This window comes from Protomyctophum bolini (assembly GCF_963924005.1).
Source record: "Protomyctophum bolini genome assembly, chromosome: 5".
NCBI lineage: Eukaryota > Metazoa > Chordata > Actinopteri > Myctophiformes > Myctophidae > Protomyctophum > Protomyctophum bolini.
The window spans coordinates 33,955,326-33,973,445 of record NC_137866.1 but is presented as its reverse complement, the minus strand read 5'-3'; the positions used below and the strand labels follow the sequence as shown (position 1 = coordinate 33,973,445).

The 18,120-nt window shown below is 40.6% G+C and overlaps 1 protein-coding gene across 7 annotated transcripts in view; it reads left to right on the top strand.

The window, feature by feature from the left end:
* The window catches only part of LOC308314889 (plasma membrane calcium-transporting ATPase 3-like), a 38,414-nt gene that overhangs the window by 14,277 nt on the left and 6,017 nt on the right, over nucleotides 1-18,120 (top strand). For 3 of the 7 annotated variants that reach the window (XM_080762670.1, XM_080762669.1, XM_080762666.1), the window contains exons 5-16: nucleotides 1,126-1,251; nucleotides 6,893-7,057; nucleotides 8,888-9,102; nucleotides 9,330-9,572; nucleotides 10,218-10,459; nucleotides 11,068-11,302; nucleotides 11,972-12,151; nucleotides 12,273-12,360; nucleotides 12,784-12,890; nucleotides 13,470-13,661; nucleotides 15,665-15,878; nucleotides 17,038-17,249. In XM_080762670.1, the coding sequence (XP_080618796.1) occupies nucleotides 1,126-1,251; nucleotides 6,893-7,057; nucleotides 8,888-9,102; nucleotides 9,330-9,572; nucleotides 10,218-10,459; nucleotides 11,068-11,302; nucleotides 11,972-12,151; nucleotides 12,273-12,360; nucleotides 12,784-12,890; nucleotides 13,470-13,661; nucleotides 15,665-15,878; nucleotides 17,038-17,249 (2,219 nt within the window). Of the gene's footprint in view, nucleotides 1-1,125; nucleotides 1,300-5,876; nucleotides 5,916-6,892; nucleotides 7,058-8,887; nucleotides 9,103-9,329; nucleotides 9,573-10,217; nucleotides 10,460-11,067; nucleotides 11,303-11,971; nucleotides 12,152-12,272; nucleotides 12,361-12,783; nucleotides 12,891-13,469; nucleotides 13,662-15,664; nucleotides 15,879-17,037; nucleotides 17,250-18,120 lie in introns of all 7 variants that reach the window. The other 4 variants (XM_080762668.1, XM_080762665.1, XM_080762667.1 and 1 more) reach the window with 3 other exon arrangements.

The following is an 18,120-nucleotide window of genomic DNA, read 5'->3' as shown; positions in this document are numbered from 1 at the left end:
ATATTAGTTCCAGCCATGAGGATTGTACCACCCACTGTAGTGTACAGCAATCACAGCTACAATGACGCTTTGTGGTTACACATCACACAATAGATGAAAATGATAAAGGTGTTAGTTTTTAATTTTACTTTTATTCTTTTCCTTTTTTTCTTCTTTACTCAAATTGAAGATTTTGCTATGTGGAGGGGGCTTGCTGTGTACACTGCAGTATATATTGAATAAAATTAAAAATGTATTATATTTCTTAGCAAACAAATGTAGTACATACATGGTTTGGAATTGGCAGTAGGGTACTTTATATTGGGGTTAGGTCTAATTTATACTTAGTTGCACAACCCGGTCCATCTGTTAATAACTTATTATTTTAGTGTTTCAGCGGATGTTTAGTTGTTATATTTGTAGAGCGACAGGATATACTCTAATGCATTTTAAATTTGGTTTAAAATGAAGAAACAAACATTTCGTGTTTTGATTTTCAGACTCTTTCAGAAGCAATCTTAACACTTCATAGCATCCTTTAAAAAAACACTATTATATGGATGCATGCACGCGTGAAGACAGAAAAAGAAAAACATGTGTGACCTGAATTTTATCAATGCCATTTCAGACTACAAATGGGATCAAATGCTTTTAAGTTCTTGCGTTAAGCTTCAATATGGAACTTAATTGAATGAATACATCTTTATTGTAATCAATTTGTATGGCAGAGTATGTTAATACAACTAGCATATATCTGCAGCGGTCGGGGGTGGTCTCCTTACTCTTTCATTGAGACATAGACGCTGGTGCTGTGTAGGACAAGTAATACTGCCTTAAGCACCGATGGCCAAGCAGGGATTTTCCCTCTTGGAAAAGCAATGGATGTTTGGAAGAGTGAGACCCAGGTACGAACTTTGTGTGTAAAGTTGCAATAACCTTGGACATAAAACCTACAGATCACAGCTTTAAAGCTGGGATTTATAAATTAAACATGACAAGGCTGTGGTATCTTGTAGCCTACTTGCTAACCATGGAGTTATTTACAATCTTCATTTCCATATTTCCGTGTGTGTGTGTGTGTGTGTGTGTGTGTGTGTGTGTGTGTGTGTGTGTGTGTGTGTGTGTGTGTGTGTGCGTGCACATTAGGAACCCATGTGATGGAAGGCTCAGGGAAGATGCTTGTAACTGCAGTTGGGGTCAACTCACAAACTGGGATCATCTTCACACTGCTGGGGGCCGGAGACGCAGAGGAGGAGAAAAAAGACAAGAAAGGTAGAGTGTCGTCCCTATTGCCCAGTTTATACTCCATAGTACGACTGTGTGTCATCCCTATTGCCCAGTTTATACTCCATAGTACGACTGTGTGTCGTCCCTATTGCCCAGTTTATACTCCATAGTACGACTGTGTGTCGTCCCTATTGCCCAGTTTATACTCCATAGTACGACTGTGTGTCGTCCCTATTGCCCAGTTTATACTCCATAGTACGACTGTGTGTCGTCCCTATTGCCCAGTTTATACTCCATAGTACGACTGTGTGTCGTCCCTATTGCCCAGTTTATACTCCATAGTACGGCTGTCTCACTTATAAGTTGCGGACGAGAAGAAGGTTGTAAATCTCTTCTTGTTGGCAAGCAAGCCTTTGTGCGATGGAGTACATCTACAAGCTCACAATATGTCGCATTCTTCCACGTCTTGTCGAGGGTGTATTCTCGGCGCCCAACACCATCGTACGATGGAGTATAAATCGGGCTTAACACCATGAGCCTCGAGGCAGCTCTCATGCAGATAGAGTAGTGGAAAGAAACTAAGTACATTTACTTAAGTACATTTACTTAAGTACAATTTTGATTTTAATTTGTACTTTACTTGAGTATTTCCAATTTCCAATACTATAAGTTCTACTACATTTCGGATCCAAATATTGTACTTTTACATTTATTTGAAAACGTACTAATTAACCACTTCGACCACATATATTTCGGATATTTAAAAATTGCTGCTCTACAAGCTCACAATGCGTGGTGATCCGAGGCATTGTGAACTTGTAGATCTGATATTTTCAAAAGATTTTTATACATTTGAAACCTTTAAATTGGACAGTCTGCACAAGGAATACTTTTAATTTTGGTACTTCAAGTACATTTTGATGCCAAATTGCCAATACCTTAGTACTTTCACTCAAGTAGTTTTTGAATACCGGACTTTTACTTGTAGCTGCTCAGAGGCGAGAGGACAGACAGTATTTTTGTTTGGTTTTGGGGAAAAGCAATATTTCAGTGAAGTAACACTGTGTGGCGCCTCCATGTGATATTAGATTGAAGCAACAATATGTTTTTGGGGGAATGATTCCATTGCGAGGGTAATGCGAAATGTCTGCATATGCCGATTAAATAGTTGTGCAGAATGCGTACAATAGCAATGAGTCATGAAATGTGATGTGCTGCTGTTAACGTTTTTCCAGTAATAAAAATGCCCTGGGGCATTACCAAGCCCTAATGTACATTAAGAATTACAGACAGAGAGAGAGAGAGAGAGGGGGGGGGGGGGCGGGAGGGAGAGAGAGAGAGAGAGAGAGAGAGAGGGCACAAATGAAGACTTGCTGTAACCGTCTCCTCCCGTCTCTCCCGTGTGTGTCTCTCTCTCTCTCTCTCTCCCGTCTCTCTCTCTCTCTCTCTCTCTCTCTCTCTCTCTCTCTCTCTCTCTCTCTCTCTCTCCCGTCTCTCTCTCTCTCTCTCTCTCTCTCTCTCTCTCTCTCCTCTGGGTCTCACTGCCTTTGATGTGAAGAGGGGGCAGAGTGCTGGCTGTTTAATAATTCTATCCTGTAAAAGCATTGCAGTCTGCAGGGCAATCAATAATTGAATGGAGAGAAGAAAGAATGAGATGGTTGGTGCCGGGGTTACGTGGGGGGGGGTGTTTGGGGGGCTGCACTCCAGAGGAAAGCTTTTCACGTGTAGGACCTACAGTAGGGCTGTCACTCCAGAGGAAAGCTTTTCACGTGTAGGACCTACAGTAGGGCTGTCACGATCATGAAATGTTACGTGACGATTCATTGTCATGCAAATAATTGCGATTGACGATTTAATTGTGTTTTTCGGCATTGATCGTCGGAACATAATTACATTTCTATTTGCCTTTTAGGCTTCGTAAACTGAAATTGCACAGGGCAGATATGAAAAATAATTATTAATAATGTTATATTTTTTAAATATTTCAAAAAGAGCGATCATGCAAAATAATTGTGATTAATGATTATTAATTGTGATTAGGCATCAGTCCAGACTAAAGCTTTTGCATGCATGCAGGGTGCCACCATCACGTTTCTCTTGTTTTACGACTCATTCATTTATTTTTGGATTCTCCGTTCCTGGTTGTTGTTGATTTATTTCCATTTTGCTTTTTGTGTTGCTCGGCAATGCTCGCTCTTCTGGTTGTCTTGTGTTTTAATGTTGTTGTTTTTGTTGCATCTCTCACTGCGTCATCTGAAACACCCAAACACCTTCCACACCTGTCAGAGGGCAATAGTAGCTCACCCACGCAGCCACTCCCAGCAGTTGAAGCAAATCCAAGCATCACAAATGGTAGGTGCATGCCCCCCCCCCCCTCCCCCCTACGGGTGACTAAAGAATGCCGACATGGGTCAGATTGACAGCTGCCCCTCTTGCTTTTGGTAACAAAAAAATAAAAAATATTATAAAATAAAAGTTTTGCACTTTTTCCACAAGACAACTACAACACAATCTGATGTTGTTGAAGAAAGATCACATTACTATACGTAGCCTGAACAATAAAGGCTACAAAACAGAGTCAGATCTAAACCTCAACACGTATCACACTAATATTGTACAGTAGTGTGAAGCGGTGCAAAGTGTAGCGCAGCTGTCATTGCAAGTTTACAACTGACGCAGAAGTCATTTTCATACCCATTGTGTAAGTTGTGCTTAACCAATTTGTACTGCATTTCCCTACTATTTAACCCATTCTGACCGGGCACCCATTTTGGTGTTGGCATCATGTTATGCTTTAGCTATTGAAAAATAGCAGATCTACAAGCTCATATCGCGCCACCGAGTGGCGCGATACGAGCTTGTAGGTCTGCTATTTTTGAAAAATTCGAAGAACGACTGACATTTTTAGAATCTGATCTCAGGTCAGAATGGGTTAATCAGACCAGTGTGTGTCCCGTGGAAACCTCGTATGAATCTGATCTCAGGTCAGAATGGGTTAAAGAGTGCATTAGATAATAGATTGACTTATTATAGGCGAGTTTGCAATGCATGCACACTGCTTGCAATTAAAATTCATCCAAATTCATCACTCATGTTTAAGATGGTAGCTGAGAGACTCAGAATTGAGGTTAAAACAATAATGATATTATAATAATGATCTGGGCCATCACATCGTGCTGCAAGTGTCTGGTGGCTCCAGTCAGTTTTCCATGGGAGGCACAGAAACGCAAGATGAAGCACTTTTAAGCCACTCTATTTAGCTTTTATTTATCATTATTCCTATATTCATAAGAATATGACTAACTATGGCTGATAACAATATGTTCAAAGCCATACCCATTATACGCTATAGATACAGTAGGTAGTTTAAATATAGGGCCTAACTAAGATACATAAATAAGGAATCTTTACAGGAGGAAGATGTGATTTGAAAATATGGCAGTAGCTCAGCCACTGAGGGTGGTATACTGTCTGTACCTCTCCATTGATGTTTCTCTGGTAAGCGAAGAACTTCGTGTTTTCCCCAGTCTCCTGACATATTGCATATGTCCTGCTCCACTTTTCCACTTTTGCACGTAAGCAGAAAACTATGTCTCCTCAAACTTACCGAATACGCTATCTAAATTGCAATGCGCCATGGTGCAGGTGCACCTGGCTTGAAAGGGGAGTGGGAGAAAACACACTAGATGGGTCTAATTGATTTTTCGCCCACAACACACCCATGACTAGTTCAAAGGCTTAATTCAACCCCTCTGCTCCGCATCTTATTTTGCGTTCAGATATAAATCTGCCGTTTATCTAGCTAAATTGAGTTGGTCATGCCCCCCAAACATTTACACCATGAGCTGAAGAACATGTGCATGGTTCATCTAAATAGGTACAGTATGTCTGCAATCACATTTATTCGTTCCAGTCTGATGCTTTTATTTTTGCCTACTTATTTTCTTTCTTTCTTTTTCTTTCTTTTCATTATTTTTTGCAAAGAAACAAAGCACGTGTATCTGTTTTCTGTTCTTCAGTCCCGAGACGATGTTCTCTGTCGTCATTAAATCAATCTGTTCTTCAGTCCCGAGACGATGTTCTCTGTCGTCATTAAATCAATTCAAGATTTGGTTGGAGGTTTTAAAACATTGTTGACTTCTAATGTATTTATTAGTTTTCTACTATTTATCTCTAATACAATGACCTTTAGGCCATGTGCAAAGCATTTTGAATTGCCTTAAATTGTCTTAAAGGTAGGGTAAGTGATTTTATTTGGTTAAAATAACCCATTTTGGGGGGGAACCCCTTTTGGTGTTAGCATTATGTTATGCTTTAACTATTGAAAAATAGCAGATCTACAAGCTTATAGCACGCCACTCAGTGGCACGCTACGAGCTTGTACTGTAGGTCTGCTATTTTTGAAAAATCAAAGAACGACTGACATAGAAACATAGCTTTTTCAGAAAACTGTCAGGATGTAGAAGACATTTCTAGAATCAGGTCAAAATGGGTTAATACATTTGCATGGCATAATTATTCTTCCAGGAGGGGACTTAATAATATTACACAGCAAAAAAAAGAAAAAGAAAAAAACATTAAAGAAACAAGAAAAGAGCACAAATGTCTCCACATTTAAAAGCATCAAGTATACTGTAAAAGGCAAGTCTGCATCTCTTATTTATTCACAGGCAAGCCAGATGGCACCCTGGAGAACAATCAGAACAAAGGTAAGAGTTGTTAACAGAGCGTACACTGCAAGGTCCTGAATGTACCTCTGAAGGTACGACAGTATGACAGTATGAGTGTGAGTTTGTAGGTCTGTGATTGGATTGCGATGGAACATAAAGTCTATTTTTATACACTTCTGTCAAAGGGCCTCGTATTGAAGTCCTCAGACATATACGCTTACATTTGTCACATTATGCCGGAAATAGAAGAAGCTAAGTAGCTTCTTAAAACAACACAATTTGTTTTAGAGATTGACCTATAGGCTATTCAATAATTATTTCTACTAATATATTATTCTTATTATTTTTTTAATAATTTTTGTAAATATTGAGATGGATTCTTTCTCCCCCCCTTATTATCAATATTGTACTTGTTAAGGCCTCACTCACACCTTCGCAAAAGACTGATGTATGCTTGTTGTATACAAAGGGCGTGATACATCTTGCCCCAATGTATTTCCAATGGGAGTCACATGGTTTGACACAACATTTGTGTTGTATGAGGGGGAGGGGGGCAGTCGAAACACAGCCGAAAGCCATACAACAGCTTGTAGTCCAAAATGTTGTATCAAACCATGTGACTTCCATTGGAAATGCATTGGGCGGCCATGACACTTATCTTGCTTACATCTAGCATGCATCAATGTTGTATGCTAGATATAAGGTGTGAGTGAGGCCTTAAGCTCATTGTGAGATTGTAGATCTGCTATTTTCAAATAGCCGAAATACAGTATATACAGTGCTGAAGTGGTTAGTGTGTTTTGCAATACTAATCAGAATCTACAAAACTGTAACTAAAGTTCTCAAATAATTGTAGTGGAGTAAAAGTACAATATTTGCCTCTGAGATGTATAGTGGAGTAGAAGTAAAAGTATTCAAGTGTATGAATACCGTACTGAAGTACAGTACTTGAGTAAATGTACTTAGTTACTTTCCGCCACTGCTATAACTACTCAACCAACTTTGCATCATCCCAGCCAAGAAACAGGATGAGGCGGTTGCCATGGAGATGCAGCCTCTGAAGAGTGCCGAGGGCGGGGAGGTGGAGGAGAAGGAGAAGAAGAAAACCAATGTGAACAAAAAAGAGAAATCGGTCCTCCAAGGAAAGCTCACCAAACTGGCGGTGCAAATTGGGAAGGCAGGTGAGGCACATTTCCTTTGGTGGGCGTCTCCTGTGTGCTTGTCTGTGACTGTGCTTTCCTAAAAGCCGGATTCTCACATCGTCGCACAACGGTATCGCGCATCGAAAACGAAACCAGACGATCTACAAGCTCACGTCGTGAACTTAGAACTTTCATGTGAGAAAACATTTAGTAGACCCTCCAGAAAAACGTGGGCAAACATCCCTGATTATGCGGCTTAAAATCCTTGATTTTGCGATGCAATGCAGGATTTTATATGTGTGTGAGGTGTGAGGTTTGTGTGATCATGCACCCTTTTTGAAATGTTTTTATCCCTGCATAATCTGCGCCATTTGGCTGATTATGCGGTAAATATTACGATCGCATGAACACATTTTTCTGGAGGGTCTAATTAATTAAGCATTCCTCCATTGTGTCTCATGCATACTGTTTCATTTGGACGGGCTTCAAAGATGAATGTGGAGTTGAATCTGAAGGTATAACCGCAGCACGGCCTACTATCAGTGTCATCATGAGTTCACCAGAACACTCTGCTGCCGAGTAGCATTAGGTGCATTAGGATTAGGATTAGGTGACCAATTTTCCATTCTGGACGGGAACCCCTTTTGGCATTATGTTATACTTTAGCTCTGATCCATAGCCTTCTACTGCTTCTACGATTCTGCCCTGCGCAGTACAAGGCTATGGGACTTACAATTTTAAATCTCAAATCGAAATCAGACCAGCCTCTCCTCTTTGGCGTAAATAAAAAGAACGTTTTTGCTACTCACCAAAACAAAGGCGGGTTGTGTCAATAGAAAGACTACTTTCCTTAGTGGAAGCACTCTGAGCCCCCCACCACACGTATAAACGGTACTTTTTGGCCAAAAAGCAATATCAGTAGAGGGCGCAGCGGAGTAACTAAATTATTTTTTTTCCCGGTGGAAACAAAATCCCTTTTTGGCCAAAAAGTACAGTTTATACGTGTGGTGGGGGGCTCAGAGTGCTTCCACTAAGGAAACTTTCTATTGACACAACCCGCCTTTGTTTTGGTGAGTAGCAAAAACGTTCTTTTTATTTACACTAAAGAGTAGAGGCTGGTCTGCATTCATGCGAGCGGCGGAAGTTGATAGTAACATAGCTCTAATGCAACGCATTAGAGCTATGGAACAGAGCTAGTTATACTTTAGCTATTGAAAAATAGCAGATCTACAAGCTCATAGCACGGCAGTGCCGCACTACGAGCTTGTAGATCTGCTATTTTTGAAAAAGGTTTGGAATTCACTATGCAGTTGACCTAATCCTATAATAGTATTGTAAAGTATATATATCTTTTCCCTTTTATATATATATTGCCGACGTCATATCATTATTCCGTTATAATACATTTAAGAGAACATTATATATTTCTTGAAATGTTAGTCAATTTAGGCATTTAGCAGAAGCTCTTAATCCAAAGTGATTTACAGTAAGCAAGAACAACACCTGGTTGTAAAATCACCATTGATTTAAACTGTAGAGGAAAAAACAAGAGGGTGGCCGCACACGCCAATAGCCAGAGTGCCAATATTCTTTTAGGACAGCAGGCTTAACCGAAACGTTGGATTCATTTTTGTCTTACCTGCTGTCCTAATAAAATATTGGCACTCTGGCTATTGGCGTGTGCGGCCACCCTTTTGCCTATACTGACATATCCAAAATATAAAATAGGTTATGATTAAAGAGGTTAATATGGTTTTCCTCTATATCATGGCTGCTAATACATAAAATGTACTTGCCGTATGAGCACTGTACAGTACAGTTTATGCGTATATGCATCATTTGACCAAAACGGATCTGATTTCTTTCCAGGCTTGGTCATGTCTGCCATCACAGTTATCATCCTGGTTGTGTACTTTGTGATCGAGACCTTTGTGGTCCAGGGCAGGGTTTGGATCACAGAATGCACTCCAGTCTATGTGCAGTACTTCGTCAAATTCTTCATCATTGGAGTGACAGTGCTGGTGGTCGCCGTGCCAGAAGGGTTACCGCTGGCCGTCACCATATCCTTGGCTTATTCTGTTAAGGTGAGAGGAAGCCCTGAGTATCCCTTTCATTGTTGATGTGTGGCTTTTAATGACGTAAAACGCCTAATATCTTCCCCAGCTATATAAAATTCCCTTTAGTCTAGCGGATAATTATAAGATGTTGGCTTTCCACAATATATATAATGACAACCCGTATGGTGCTTTGACATTAATAGCTATTAGCTACTTGTCAATAATTTGTTTGTGCAACACATGCCTGCCTTTAGAAAATGATGAAGGACAACAACCTGGTACGCCACCTGGATGCCTGTGAGACCATGGGCAACGCCACTGCCATCTGCTCGGATAAAACCGGCACACTGACCACCAACCGCATGACTGTTGTGCAGGCATACGTCTGCGACCATCACTTCCTCGAAGTCCCTGACCCTGACCAGCTCAACACCAAGGTGCTGGAGATGATGGTCAGCTCCATCGCCATCAACAGCGCCTACACCTCCAAGATCATGGTGAGATGATTACCGTATGCGGCGTCATGTTATGGAGGATCAAGCACGTTGGTTTCAGCATTTAGTTAGTTCATTTAAGAGAAGGAATTGTCTTTGTTCAGGATTACCCATACTTTTTTCCGTGAGCAACGGGTTGCAACGGGTTGCAACGGTGGGAGTCGGCTAAGCGAACTAACGCAATGTTCGACACGGCAACTTGCGCGCTTTAGCGCACTTGGTGGCGTCTCTCGTGGCGTCTCTCTTTGCTTGAGACAGCGCCAATCTGTCGCGGCCTAAAACTGTACTTTATCCCATACTACTATAGGAGGGGGGCGTGACCATTTACTCAAACACGAAGGAGATTCCATTATCGCTTTTGTCCCGTGAAGGCCTGTCCTCTTAGGGCAATTTTGTGAGAATCATCCACAGGCCTATGATGTGCTTGGGACACAGTGATGTACAGCAAAAGCAATTGTAGCTACCGGTATACATTTCTGTGCATTTGCAATGCTATTATTGACTATTGTGAATGTAATTTGCACACCTAAATCTAACACAATGTTATTAATTTGAATTATCTGCAGGTGTTTTACATGATTCAACACAGTGTATACTACTATATATTTAACCTTCATATGCTGGGAATTATCTCTCTATTTTCCTCAGCCCCCAGACAAAGAGGGGGGCTTACCTAAACAGGTGGGAAACAAGACGGAATGTGGCCTCTTGGGCTTTGTGCTGGACCTGAAGAGAGACTACGTCCCTATCCGAGAGCAGATCCCGGAGGAGAAGCTCTACAAGGTCTACACCTTCAACTCGGTGCGAAAATCCATGAGCACCGTGGTGCAGCTTCCAGACGGATCCTTCCGCCTCTACAGTAAAGGTGCATCTGAGATCCTGCTCAAGAAGTGAGTGACACAGCTTTAAAATGGCCAAATAAAGTGTGCCTTCAGAGAAAAGGAATTGAACAGGAGCTTTTTTAATTCATTTTAAGAAAGCAGGCTATAGCTTGTGCAGGGTAATCGGTTTGGTTTGTTTGAAACCGTTAACACTGTTGCTTGTTTACCATCAGGACTGGAACCCATTTTGGTGTTTTTACCCTTCAGGACGGGAACCCCTTTTGGGGTTCTTGTTGCTATGTACATAGTAACATAACATTTGTGTATTTTTTTAAATAAATATAAATAAAACAATTCAGGCATTAACAGTAGCAGACACTCTTATCCAGAGTGCACTTACAAGTGTGAGATCAGAGTAACCAAAGTATAAGCATGAACCCTAGTCAACATACCACAATGTAAAAGTCCTAGCAGAGTGCCAAGGGAACAATGTGTAATGTCTTAGAGAAACTAGGATACCAGGTAAAAAATCTAGACAACATGCTATCTAAATAACATTCTTTAATTCAATTCAATTCAAGTGTCCCAACCTGAGCAAGCAATTTTGCGACAATGGCAACCAAAATAACTCATCATAATTTATCCATTTGTGTAACCAAATTGCATTGTTTTTCAAGGTGCACATCCATAATGGCTGCGAGTGGTGAGTTGCGGGCCTTCCGTCCACGTGATAAGGATGACATGATCAAGAAGGTGATTGAGCCCATGGCGTGTGATGGCCTACGGACCATTTGTGTCGCATACCGAGACCTCCCAGGCAACCCAGAGCCCGACTGGGAAAATGAGAATGCCATCCTGACCGATATGGTCTGTATTGTCGTCGTGGGCATTGAGGACCCTGTCCGTCCAGAGGTACGATCTTATATTATATTATGTTATGTTATATTATGTTTAGTCTCTTGAGACAGACTCTGGAAAATAGAGGTTGCTGTTTATCCTTTGTTTTGCCAATGGGTTCCCAGATTGTATTATGTAACGCTTGCCCTGTGGCAAGCATTACTACTCTATACTAACATTCTTCAAGAGATAACAACAAGAACCACAATAATGATTCTTGTGGTTCTTGTTGTTATGTTGTTATCTCTGAGCACAGTGAAATACATTCCAAATCAACTGTATGTTTGTTTTACATATTGCATATTGAAAATTACATGAATATTCTCAGTTTACAATGGAAGTCTATTGGAGCCATTTCCATTTTCTTTCTGCAATTGAACGCATGATGTGTTGATACCACATAATAGCCTTCTCTTAAAAGTTGAAACTCTTTTTCATCATTATGAGATTATGAGGAAAAAAGAAGATGGCTGGTGGAGAGTTCATTTTTGTGCCTGGCTCAGAGAACTGCTGAATGTAAATTATCTGCCAGTTGCCAATTTATAGTGTAGAATAAAACGGTTGATTCTAGGCGATAGTATTAATGTTCCATCACTGATATTGAAGACATTCCAAATGGAATTTGTGATTGGGCCACACTATTATGCGTTGTCACAAACAATAACCCATCTTCCCTTTCCCCAGGTTCCAGATGCCATCAAGAAGTGCCAGCAGGCAGGTATCACAGTGCGCATGGTGACAGGTGATAACATTAACACTGCACGTGCCATCGCTCTAAAGTGTGGCATCATTCAGCCAGGGGATGACTTCATCTGCATTGAGGGTAAAGACTTCAATCGACGAATCCGGAATGAGAAAGGAGAGGTACATTAATGCAATGTTTGTTTGTTTGTTTGTTATTAATTATTATTATTGCATGCATTGTAATTTTAACACTTTTGTTTAACATGCAAGCATGCTCAATAAGTGCCAATGATTCAAACAGATTGAACAAGAGCGCATTGACAAGATCTGGCCCAAGCTGAGGGTTTTGGCTCGCTCCTCCCCAACAGACAAACACACTCTGGTAAAAGGTTGGTGTTTCTGTGTCTAATCTGTACAAATACATCGATAATAGGGTAGATATCTAACCTACCTGCCAACATTAGGCTGTGAAAAAGAGGGAGACATTCTGGGGTATTAACAAATGGCCCACACTCAAGATTTTAAGGTAGGCTACTGGAATAAATACATGGACGTGCAAGTAAAATCAATTTTAATTAGTTATAGAACACAATAAAATACTTTCACAAACACACAAAAACATACAGAATATACATGTGGAACTTAGAAAGATGTACCATTTGATTTGTTGATACAAACTAGTATGCAATCAGGAGAAGTTAACAAACATCAGGAGAAAGGGTTAGAAATCGAATGAACTACAATAGTATTGAGGATCATTCCAAGGCACTCTGGTATGAGGACAGTAATCATATTTTTCATGTCCCTGGCAGGCATCATTGACAGCACAGTACTAGAACAGCGTCAGGTTGTGGCTGTGACAGGAGATGGGACCAACGACGGGCCTGCCCTGAAGAAAGCTGATGTTGGATTCGCCATGGTGAGAAGAGAGGATGATGACTTAGTATTGATCACTGCCACTGCCACAAAACTATTTAAATTGATAGACAGTCCCTTAAAGTAAGTGAGGGAGAGAGTATGAGAGAAGAGTGTGTTTTTTAACACGTTTTAATCAAATGGCCAACAAAAAAATGCCTCATGCATTCGCGGAGACACTTTTTTCAGTAGGGATTAGGGAATACATAATGTTTTGTCATTTGACCTTCCAAAATATTCTCAGCTGTCAGATCATGCTGAATTTTCTTCCGGGCAAGATTCACTTCGAACAGACTTTTAGGAGTCGCAGTTCGAACCGCTAATCAACGTCTAATCTAAGGATGGATGTCTAAAAAACTTTCATTTTAGCCGGGGTTTTTTACGCATTTTTAGACGCAAGTCTAATAGCCGTCTTTTGCTCAGTGGGTAGAAGCTAAAATACTACAAAAATGTAAATTACACTGTATGATTTAAGTCTCAAAACTTCCCACATAGAAGGACCAGAGGATAAATAACTAATAATCACTGACATCTGTGTTTGATGGTGGAAACCTAAGGAACCCATATCCCTCTGTGTGCTCAGGGCATCGCTGGTACAGATGTGGCGAAAGAGGCTTCCGACATCATCTTAACAGACGACAACTTCTCTAGCATTGTCAAAGCCGTCATGTGGGGGAGGAACGTATATGACAGCATTTCAAAGTTCCTGCAATTCCAGCTCACAGTGAATGTGGTGGCCGTCATTGTGGCCTTCACCGGTGCATGCATCACACAGGTAATCAGCATGTTTGTTAGGACACAGGTTCTCACTGTACGGGTCCAGGGATCCCAGGTGTCCTCGAGGAGATAGCAGAGGTTCCCCCAGCTAAATGACGGATAGTTAGGGGGAACTGGACCCTTATAGTGTGTTTAACATTCTTACGATTCCATTTTTCGTTCCATTTTTACACTCTCAGAGAACCCAGGGAACCCCTTTTGGTGTTTTAAGCATTATATTATACTTTAGCTATTGAAAAATAGCAGTTCAGTCAGACAACTCAAGGAGGATGTAATAATATATTTATTGAATATAAGATAATCAATGAAATATATTTATTATGGTTTGGCGATGTATTGGATCTTTTTAGGTACGGGTGAAGCGCATCAGTCCCGACCATAGGGACTCCGAATCCCCCGTACCTAAAACAGTAGATCCAAAACGACAGGTGGTAGCTGGGGTGGAGGTGGGTGAGCACTTTGTATACAGCAGCGCACAGTATACAATAAGCAGCAGCAAGTAAGCAAGCAGAATTGAGCGCAGGTTGTATGACAGCAGCACGCTGATAGAACAGCAGTGGGCAAGCAAGAAGGCAGAGGAATGCAAACCTCTGGTTCAAGTAGCCGGTATGAGAGATGGGGTGAGCTGTGATTGGCTGAGTGAATCATGTGGATGATGCTGCGGTGGCCCAATTAACAGCCGGCGCGCTGACTGAGGTTCCCTGACTGAACTTGCCCTGCGCATGTCTACGACAGGCGCAAATGCTCATATCTACAGTGCCGCGCTACGAGCATGTAGGTCTGCTATTTTTGAAAAATTGTGAAAATATGGTGCAAATCTTTCAGAGCGAATGTTTTTAACTCAAGTCTTTGCTTCTGGGGTGTTCTCTGGAACTACATATTTTCAGATGGGGGTCGGAGGCCAATTACATAGAATTTTAGGGCTCCTTGACATGAAATAGTTTGAGAACCACTGACATAGAAACATATAGGGTTTTCTGAACACTCTCATGATTTAGAAGACATTTGTAGAATCAAACTTATAATGGGTTAAGACATTTTTTTTGTCAAATATGTTTTTATTGAACAGATTATAAATTATTACAAACATGATATGAAATACTTTTTTTATGAAAGAAAATGAAAGAAAAAAACAAGACAAAAAAGATAAAGAAATCCCTTAACCCTCCCACCCATACTGCTCAGTGACACTGCATACTAGATAATAAGATGATAGAAAGCTCATGGAAAACATCTGAAAAGAAAATGGCGTACAGTCAACCATATCAATGGTATCCTGTCTATTAATCGTTTCTACTCTGGTAATGGACAAGGGGCAGCCAAACCTTATCAAACTGTCTCTCCCTGTTTCTCAGGAAATACCTTATTCTCTCAAGATGAAGTGTACTAGTCATTTCATTTAAAGGACAACTTTAGTTTCTTTCGACAGAAAGCAGCAAATGAAAAAAGAATTACACTCATCTTTTACTTTCTCTAATGACAACCTAAAACTTGAACCTTGGTTGAAAAAAACTAAAGTTGTCCTTTAACCAGTGCTTAAATGCAGGAGCCTCTTCCTTCTTCCAGTGTGTCAGAATTAGTTTTTTCGCTGTAATCAGACCATATGAGAAGAGTTGTTTGTGCTCTCGTCAACATAGGCATGGAGTCTGACAAACCCAGAATTATTAGTACAGGATCGGGGTCAATATGAATACTCAAAATATCAGAGAGCGTCTCAAATATCTTAATCCAATATCTTTGTATCCGAGGGCAAAGGGTGAAGCTATGAAGAAGATTTGCATCTATTGTATTACATTTGTCACAATGCGAAGAAATGTAATGGGTTAAGACTTTTACAGTGTATATCGGGGCCTTATGCAATATGCATATGAACCTGGGGGTCCTGGAAATTAAAAAAACATTGAGAATCACTGAGACTGCCGGAAACGAATATGTGGCAAAGTAGCAGCTAGCAGCACGGCTCCAGTTCCAGCCTTTGTCTCTCTGGTTGTTTGCTTATAGGACTCTCCTCTGAAGGCAGTGCAGATGCTCTGGGTGAACCTGATCATGGATACCTTTGCCTCGCTGGCGTTGGCCACTGAACCCCCCACCGAATCCCTCTTGCTAAGGAAGCCCTACGGCCGCAACAACCCCCTCATCTCCCTCACCATGATGAAGAACATCCTGGGCCACGCCATCTACCAGCTCATCATCATCTTCACCCTTCTGTTTGCAGGTAGGTGGTCCACACCTCATTGGAGTGTGAGTGCATGTGCTGTGCCTGTAAACATGTACCGTACATGCTTAATTTCAAGATGATGTGCTTTTTCTTTCGAACTCTCTATGATTGCTGTCATTCCACCGTATTTACACAGCAATAATCTCAACCTTAACTGAACTTCAGTATCAGTATTTAGATAGATAGATAGAAGTCCCCACAACGTGTTATGCGCTCGAAAAATCCTCAATACAGAGCCACGTCAGCTAGTGAGTGAACATGAACAAACATTGTTCAATAAATACTATAAAAATATTATTTTCAGTTCCCTTTTCAAAATGACACACAGTTGCAGACGTTTTTTAGGTTACCATCCATCTGTCGTTTACTTGCAGTTTGCAAGTAATTACAATAAAAGTAGAGAAATGACAGTGTCATTATTGCAATGATGCTCTATCGCTGATTCTGAACATCAAGACTACTGTATAATGGTTAAAATTACCTTTCAAAATCACTCGAAGAGTTTTAAGCCTGAAACAAAGCCAGCTAACTACGAGATGAATCGTGACGTAAAAGGTTAAAAAAAGCGAATTAATGGGATTTCCGGGAAAAAGAAAAAGAAAAAAGATGATGATCCAGATGGCTGCTGGATGTTTTAATCTAGATCCTTTGTTATTTTTATTCATTCAGACCTCATAATTGTGTTGTTTTTGTGATTAATGAAATAAAATAAAAACTATTGATAGCAAAACACAAAAGACCATATATAATACCAGTGGTGGAAAGTAACTAAGCACATTTACTCAAGTACTGTACTTAAGTACAATTTTGAGATATTAGTACTTTACTTGAGTATTTCCAATTTCCAATTCTACTGCACTTCTACTGCACTACGTTTTTAATCCAAATATTGTAGTTTTACTCCACTACATTTATTTGAAAACTTGAGTTACTAGTTACTTTGTAGATTTTGATTATTATTCCAAAACATACATTAACCACTTCAACCTATACATTTTGGCTATTCGAAAATAGACGATCTACATGCAACGCATTGTGAGTAGATCTGTGTAGATATGTTCAAATGATTTTTATACAAAAATGTAAAACATTTGAGTACTTTTCCCACCACTGCCATTCTATACAAATGGTGACTGATGTCCTTGTCCCGCTGCAGGAGAGAAGATCTTCAACATTGACAGTGGCCGTAACGCCCCGCTGCACTCGGCCCCGTCTGAGCACTACACCATCATCTTCAACATATTTGTGCTCATGCAGCTGTTCAATGAGATCAATGCACGCAAGATCCACGGAGAGAGAAATGTGTTCGATGGGATCTTCCGCAACCCAATCTTCTGCAGTATCGTCGTGGGCACGTTTGTTGTGCAAGTGAGTTTCTAGCATGCACAGTTAAATCCTGAGTAGTGTTTGTTCATTCAATTGATTTTGACCAGTCCCATGCATTTTGGTAATAATGGACAATTGGGTCAGTAGGCTCAAATTTGACTCTAATCAGACTGGAGAGAGCAGACCTACTGTAAGATAAATATAGTCTTCAACATTTCAGTGAAAGGTATTTTGAGGGCTAATGTACAGCAGGCACTTTTTGAAGTTCATTGCACTATGCATTGTTTTTGGTGTGCCAAAAAACAAAGGAAATATTAACATTTGGAATTTCACTTAGTAAGAGACCTGCACACCTTCGCTCAAGATTAACAGTTTATTGAAACAGAATGAGATGAATGCGGAGTGGAGTGAGGAACCCAAGATAGGGCGAGACTCAGGGTGGGGGCGTAGTCTCTGGAGCTGACGGTCATCTTTGCTCTACTCGGAATGAACGGTTGGTCGTCTCTGCTCCGTCACTGCCCCCCCCTGGATTCCTAGAGAATCGAGGCGGAAGGAGGAGGATGGCGATTTAAAAAAAATAGCCGATCTACAAGTGCAGTACTCACAACCCATGTTTGGTCTGTCGTGGAGCAGAACAAACAACTTGGTTGAGATATCGCAGGTGTATTTATTCTGTGGTGATTGCACCGGGGATTGGCCGGGTGGTAATGAAAGGCAGGTGAGTTTGGAGGACGGAGGAGTTGTTGATAATGAGGGAGGAGTGTTTAAGGTCAAGCGGAAGGAGGTCTCTTCTCCCGAAACTGCGTTGTATAAATACAACTTCCCTAAATTACTAATACATTTTCATTCAAGACTGTCAAATGCATTTGACAGTTTTATATCTAGAAATACATTTGAAACATTCAACACAAAT